General features: G+C 29.9%; 1 protein-coding gene across 2 annotated transcripts in view; it reads right to left on the minus strand.

Moving 5' to 3' along the window:
• LOC136968418 (sterol O-acyltransferase 1-like) overlaps window positions 1–6,239 on the minus strand; it is a 58,306-nt gene extending 52,067 nt beyond the window's left edge. The window contains exon 1 of one of the 2 annotated variants that reach the window (XM_067262439.1): window positions 5,936–6,239. In XM_067262439.1, the coding sequence (XP_067118540.1) occupies window positions 5,936–5,969 (34 nt within the window). In that variant the 5' untranslated portion in view covers window positions 5,970–6,239. Of the gene's footprint in view, window positions 1–1,794; window positions 1,958–5,935 lie in introns of those variants that run through there. The other variant, XM_067262440.1, reaches the window with a different exon arrangement.
• Between the last annotated feature and the right edge of the window lie 1,899 nt (window positions 6,240–8,138).

Here is an 8,138-nt window from a genome sequence, read left to right on the forward strand (position 1 = left end):
TCAACTTACATATTTCTAAAGTCATAGAAACATTGTCAAACTTAGTATACTTTATTTATATTTTTGAATCAACTAAAACACAAATGTTTAAATATCTCGAAAGAAGAAAAAATGGACTTACACCACTTTCAAAATAAACGGTCCATACAGTTCTTGGATTTTTTTGTATCACTCATCTGATGAATTACTTAATTTCTCAATGTTTTTCTAATTTGATATTAATTTTCTTACAGTGCAATTTCATTTTTATTTGGTTCAAAGTAAGTATCACCATAGCTGTACTATGTTCATACTGACTTACTGTTAAAATCTAGGTTATTCAGTAGCAACACAAGAAGAAATGAAGAAATAATTATTATTGAATTAGGTACTAAGTATTAAGTCAAATATACCAATTCACATTAAATAGAACGTGCTCAGCAAAAAATTAAATAAACAAAATCTAACACCTTATCTTTGCTGAGAAAGTTTAATTTAAAACAAACGTTTTCGACCTATTCTATAGGCCATCCTCAGGCTAAATCGAGAAATGGAACAGTTCCGTTCCAGAAGATCGAATACAAATATTTAAATTTCAAAAATTAACAACGGATTAAAAGATGATACATAATAAACTAATATGGTATAAAACTAAAAAACAAAATAAAAATTAAAAATAAACTCAGAAAAAACTTCTAAATACAAGCATCAACTAAAACTAATGCAGAACCATAAGATAAACATGTAAATTAAGAGTTCCTTGCAGAGTTTTTAACCATATACTTCCAGGCCGATGGAAGGCCCTCAGCGTCCCTCGCATTTATACACGCCCCTTCTCGTTTGCTCTTGTAAATCTCTATCTTCTCAGCGGTCCTTGCCAACGTTGGGAAGCTCACGGGTTTTATAATGTCGCTTCATCCCATTTAACTATCGAGCTTTCGGTCTGAGCCATTTGGGATAGTACCGTGGCGTTGGAGCTTTTTCTGATGTTATACTTGTGCTCCTTGAGTCTTACACTCAAACTCCTTGTCGTAACGCTGATATAATCTTTCTTAATTCCTAGCTGTGCGTTCTCGTATGGTATCCTATACACACCTGCTATCCCAAATGGCTCAGACCGAAAGCTCGATAGTTAAATGAGATGAAGTGGACATTATAAAACCCGTGAGCTCCCCAACATTGGCAAGGACCGCTGAGAAGATAGAGATTTACAAGAGCAAACTAGAAGGGGCGTGTATAAATGCGAGGGACGCTGAGGGCCTTCCATCGGCCTGGAAGTATATGGTTAAAAACTCTGCAAGGAACCCTTAATTTACATGTTTATCTTATGGTTCTGCATTAGTTTTAGTTGATGCTTGTATTTAGAAGTTTTTTCTGAGTTTATTTTTAATTTTTATTTTGTTTTTTAGTTTTATACCATATTAGTTTATTATGTATCATCTTTTAATCCGTTGTTAATTTTGTTTTTTAATTTTATACAATATTAGTTTATTATGTATCATCTTTTAATCCGTTGTTAATTTTTGAAATTTAAATATTTGTATTCGATCTTCTGGAACGGAACTGTTCCATTTCTCGATTTAGCCTGAGGATGGCCTATGGAATAGGTCGAAAACGTTTGTTTTAAATTAAACTTTCTCGGCAAAGATAAGGTGTTAGATTTTGTTTATACCAATTCACTTTCAACCAAAAACTAGCAATCAAGTTACAAAAGCTCAAACAATACAAAACTGAAATATTATGAAAACAACAAAATAAATTAGTCACAAAAAATGAGATATTTTTATACAAACAACTATAGGCCCTATACCAAACCATCAATCACAGCACAATGGCACATCAACAGAAAAACAAATCACAGATTATTGACCTGTTCTTTGGTCCAATCCAATTAAACACAAAGATGAAGCAAGCTAGATCAGAGAGGAAGAACAAAACATGCAAAATACACCAATCATGCCATATACCAAAATAAACAAACACAACATTCAACCTGCAATACAAAGTATTGGAAGACACTTGGTGCAGACAACATCCACAAATTCTGATATATTGGGTTGTTCGGAAAGTTCGTAGCGATTTTTAAGAGAAATAAAAGAAATTGTTTTAATACTAAAAATATACTTTTATTCCATTATGTATGCGCCATTGTTTTTAATGATGTGTTGCCATCTATGGGGCAGCTTCATGATACCCTCTTCGTAGAACTTTCCAGTTTTTTCCGCGAAAAACTGATCCACGTGGTTTTTGCAAGCTTCCAAAGTATCAAAGTTTTTATCATGAAGGGAATTTTGTAGAGAACGGAACAAATGGTAGTCTGACGGGGCAAGGTCGGGTGAGTAAGGGGGGTGGGGTAAAACATCCCAGCCTAGTTCCAATAATTTTTGGCGTGTTCATAAAGACGTGTGAGGTCTGGCATTATCTTGGTGAAACACAATGCCTTTTCTATTGGCCAGTTGCGGACGTTTTTCTTTAATTGCCATGTTCAGCTTATCCAATTGGGAACAGTACTTATCAGAATCAATTGTTTGATTCTGTGGAAGCAGCTCATAGTACAGGATTCCTTTCCAATCCCACCAGACAGTGAGCATGACCTTCTTTGGATGAAGACCGGCCTTTGGAGTTTTTAATGGTGATTCATTTTTCTTACTCCACGATCGTTTTCGGCTGATGTTGTTATAAATGATCTACTTTTCATCACCTGTCACTAAACGCTTCAGAAAAGGGTCATTTTCATTTCGTCTTTCAAGAGAATCACAAATGGAGATGCGATCCAGTAAGTTTTTTTCCGTTAAGTCGTGAGGTATCTAAATGTCATAACGATTCACGTATCCGAGCTTCTTCAGATGTTGAAATACAGTACTGTTCGATGACTTCACTATGTCTGCAATCTCTCGAGTTGTGTAATGAGGGTTTTCATCCAATAATGCTTTGATTTGGTCCTCTTCAATAACAGGAGGTCTTCCTGAGCGAGGAGCACCTTCAAGGCTGAAATTACCCGTTTTAAATTTTGCAAACCACTTTCGAACAGTTGATTCTGATACAGCACTCCCACCATAAACATCACATATCTTTTTTGCTGTTTGTACAGCATTTTTGCGTTTACGAAAAAAGAAAAGAAACAAGTGTCGATAATGCACGTTGTTTGCATCCATTTTTGCAATGAGCCAAATTAAACGCTATTTGAATAATCTTAACGGTTTTTTTGTAACGGACGCGTCTCAAGGTCATTTATCGTAATATTCATTGGTTTGTACAATTCTAATTATTTTTGCGTCAATCGATGTCTCAACTGTCGGCTATCAAAAATCGCTACGAACTTTCTGAACAACCCAATAAAAAGATTTAAATCCCTATAGCAGGAACTAACCAAAACATTTTATATTCACAAAGAACAATTCACAATATATAGAAAATTCCTTATTACAGGGCATTGCATACATGAAGTCCAAAAACAATGGAATACAGATCAATTGCATGCCTTCTTACACTCTACAAAATTCATTTCATGCTCACAAATAAAATAAACCATCACATAGAATGATGCAAACAGTGATGCACTCAAGATTTGATCTTGGGGAGCCAAGTTGAACAGATAAAAAATTTTTAATGCAAATTCAATAAAATTCCCATCTTATGAAACCACTAATTCATTAGTAGTATAGAAATAGACATGACACAATATAAATAAATAAATAAATACTAAATTTTAATTAAGAAAAAATTGTTGAAAAATTTTCTGGTGTAAAAAATAAACCACTAGAAACATCTGTTTTTCTTTTCTTTGGAGACTGCCAAGGACCCTTGGCCCCATCAGGATGCACCACTGAATACAATATTCTCACAGAGCAGCAGAATGGTTGTAATAGAAATCATAAGGGATGCAAAGAGCAATTACATCAACTCTGCCAATCTATAACAAGCAATACTATTATTACTATTGTGTATTTAATTAAGTCACATTAATTAAATGCATCAGAACAAATACCATCAAACCTCCAATAATGGTTTTATAATGGTCCAATAATGGTCCAAAATGGTCCAATAATGGTCCAATGGTTTAACACATTAACTATTAATTTCATGCTCTTACTGTATATAGTGCAAAAACTACATAATTTGCATACTTCTAGTTCATATTTTTTATGAGTACCATTCATTTTCATTTGTAAAATGGTTTACATGTTAATTAAATTTATTAAATAGTAGTAATTATACAAAAAGTATTGATCAATTTTTGTCTTTATGCTGTATAAATATTACAGATGTTCAGATGTTCAACTTTTGAAAATATTCAATTAGTGTAATTAAGTGTTTGCACTACTTTTTTTGTTTTGTTTGATGTTTCAATGATTTTCCTTTTTTTCTTATTTGCCTTTTTTAATTTTCAAAATTGAAATTATGTGATATATAACAAATACTTATGAAATTCCATGGAAAAGATAATGTTCAAGAAATTTGGAAAAAAGTTTAGACATAAAACATTGTACATATTCTACAATTAATCCATCTATAACTTGAGTCATATTCTAAAATTGGATTGAGGTAATGATTAGTATAGTTTATTGTATTATACTTTATTTCTGAATGGATATTGATTTAAAATACATGATATATATTGTATAGTGATAAATGAAAAACTCCGATCATTTCACACAAGAACTATCAATATATTTGACACTTTCATTACAAGTTAAAATAATGTACAGTCACGATCATCCGATTATTTTCATCTAAATATGTTAATGCTTATAACAGTATCTAGATATTGTATTTATTCAAAGCTAGCTCCTTTTTAACATACCAAAATTAAAGTAAGTAGTTTGTAAAGTATTTATTCTTGATAACTGTTATTTATTTGGAAGACCAAAATTAAACATAAAGAACATCATTACAGAGATTAATCCAAATTGTATTAGAAATTTAAATTTTTTTTGTTTAGAAAACACTGTGTCTATAACAATTAAACTACTTTATATATTTCTTTGTACATACAAAAATATTTCAGCATATATCACTCCGTACATTCTAAATCTTGTAATATATAAATTTAACATAAAGAAACACAGCTTTTACATAAGAGCATGAAAAATTTTGAATAATTTTTATACTCTAACTGTAGCCTATATACTATATACAGTAATTATTGTGTGAAAGTATATAATTTGCATAGTTCTAGCTCAGGCCTGGCCAGCCTGCGGGGTGCATGCGGCCCATCACGTTAAATTGTGTGGCCCGCTAAGCGATATTATATATCTATTAAAACTTTTGTTTCCCATTATGTGTATACCAAAAAAATTAAATAAATGAAAATTTGCATGTGTCATTGTTATAATGCACAAGTACGAGTACAAACTCTTGGCATAACAATAAAATCTTATTCATTTCGTATTTGTTTTACTTTTTTTAAAAGCATGTTTGCCTAAATTGTGGCCCACCGTAATGTTATGCGTGATCGAAGTGGCCCATGAAACAATTTGGGTTGGCCAGGCCTGTTCTAGTTCATATTTTTTTTTATGAGTACCATTCATTTTCAATTGTGTAAATATAATCACCACTATGTGAAAACAATGAAAGAGAATTAACTTTTATATATTTTCCACACAAAATCTTATTGAATTTTAAATTTATAAATGCAGAAAACACTTATGATCCTGTTAAGTCTAAAATACACGACTCAACACGTCATGACTTAACATCCGCTGTTCCATAAACAATCAAACCAAATTTTGAATTTGCTTAATTCATTTCAATATTTAAAACCGACGTTTCGTTTTTAATGTACGATATTATTAATAGAAATAAAAAATCGTAATTGATAATCCACCATTTTTTATAAACATATGTGGACATAACTATAAATAAATTATGAAATTCGATTAAAATAATGTAAAAGCAGAAAGCGATAATTGTGTATTTCGGCATATTTCTTTATTAAAAAAAGAAAAGAACTTACCGTTAGAATTTGATTTATTATCATTAGCCATCATATACTTAGTAATACTTCATCAATCATATTGGTTGCCTTATCGTTTGCCTTTCATAAATAATTGTGATTTGTCATAACCGGCAACTTTAAATTTCAATTGAAAAACATTACGTAATTTTGATACATAGTCCACAATCGCTATAGATACACACCTTTTTATCAGATCGCGTAACCTGGTTAATTCTTTAAAAAAAAAATAAATTTGTCTATAAATTAAATAATTAAATAGAAAATGTTTACAAATGGTAAATTATGTTTGATTGTAAAAAGCGCCATTTTCTTGTTAAATAAATTGACGGCTCGTTTCGATGTGTGACGTCATCGGGCGGAAACACGTCAGGTTTATACAACAAATAGGTGTGTCGTCGACTTTCTGTTTAATTTATTTTAAAGATAAATATTAAACTATATTTGTAATACATTTGAAAAGTATTTTAAAATTTTTAAATATTTAATAAATATATATATAATATTAAAACCCGTGTATTACAGAAAATTTGTGCTAGGTATTCGAATGAGGTTCTTGTGAGTTCATACGAGAGAACGAGACAATTCGAATACCAAATACTATGGTTTTGCTCTGTCGTCGGAAATTCTAATTGCATTACAATAATATGGGACCAAGTTATTCTGTGATCCGACTTAGTTACTATAGTAGTTAGTTGCTAATCGCTCTGTACAAGGCAAATTGGTAGCATGCGTTATCTTATTATTATATTCAACAAATTACATTCATTGCTTGTTTCTGCTACTCAGTTTTTAAGGGTATCGACTCGGTCCCTTTATCGTAATTTCAACAAAGATTTTGTGTCGGTATGTTCCCCTGTCATGTGACCGAAGACGGAATGCAGTTGTCATGCTCTTCAATGATCGTTATATTGGAGGTGATTTTACTTGTTTGCCTACAAGTGAAATGTTAATTTTCCGCTTTATCCAATTACGTTCTGCGTACACAAAAACCTCTTCCGTTTCTGTTTCTCTGTGGGAAATTTTCCGGCTTATAGTAGCATTTAACAAAAAAAAAAAAAAAAAAAAAAAAAATCTCTCAGTTCCGAAAAATTTTTTCTATTTAGGCAGGTTTCCGTTTTAGATATGTTTTACTGTATGTATCATTGTCAGATATATTTTGAAATACTTTTAATAATAAAAAAAATATTAAGCAATAAATTTATTAGCTTGTAGATATAAATATTATTATCATTTGCAATTTATGGTTTAATAGTTTCATTGTCTTTATATCATCGAAAAACCCATTTAACTGGAATTCAAAAATAATTTTCAGATTATTAAATTAATATTTAATTCTTGATCTAATGAATAATAATTGATCTATTTCCTCGAGATCAATCGGATTATTATTAATTGATCTTTGATATAAAATGTATCATAATTTTGGTCTATAAAAATAAATACATTTTTATAATATACTAATTTTAAGTATACTGTATATTTTACTAAAAGTGTATGAGAAATTAATTCATATTTTATATATATTAATTTAAAATTAAATTGCTATTAGTCTTTAATTTAAAAAATATAAAGAAATAAGCAACATTAAGTTTAAAATTTTGAATTTTCTTATATATAAATATATATAATTTGTATATGTTTACCTACAATTTATAGAAAATTTTTAATTAATTTTTAAATTTTTTTTAGTAAAGTATATTTGATTTACAATATTGCAATGTATAGTAATAAAATGTAATATTTTAATTTTATTTTTAAAATAACATTTTAAAACTATAATTTATTATCTTTGCATTTTATCTCTTTGGAGCTTCTTTGTGCTGACTCTGCAATCTGTTTTCATTATCGTTATCGGTATGTTAGCTTTATTGATGCATTAGCAATTAACCTTGTGTTTGACACATGTCAAATACGAGATTAATTATTCAACTATGTAATAAAATCTTAAGAATCATTAATTTACTAATAATAAAATTCGTGTCAATTTCTGCTTAGAAATGAATTTTTATGAATGATTTCTGCCTTCCCTATTGTTCATTTCTCAAATGAATAATAGGAACTCAGATTTTGTATTTCATTAGCTCGAAAAATATAAACAGTTATACTATGCACACTCGCTAACAGTTTAGCATCCAATCAAATCAATTTAATCAATTTACGATAGATCTTTCACAACGAAATAAAGTTTGATGATGAACAT

Source organism: Centruroides vittatus, unplaced genomic scaffold (assembly GCF_030686945.1).
Source record: "Centruroides vittatus isolate TY-2023 unplaced genomic scaffold, ASM3068694v2 contig_1476, whole genome shotgun sequence".
NCBI lineage: Eukaryota > Metazoa > Arthropoda > Arachnida > Scorpiones > Buthidae > Centruroides > Centruroides vittatus.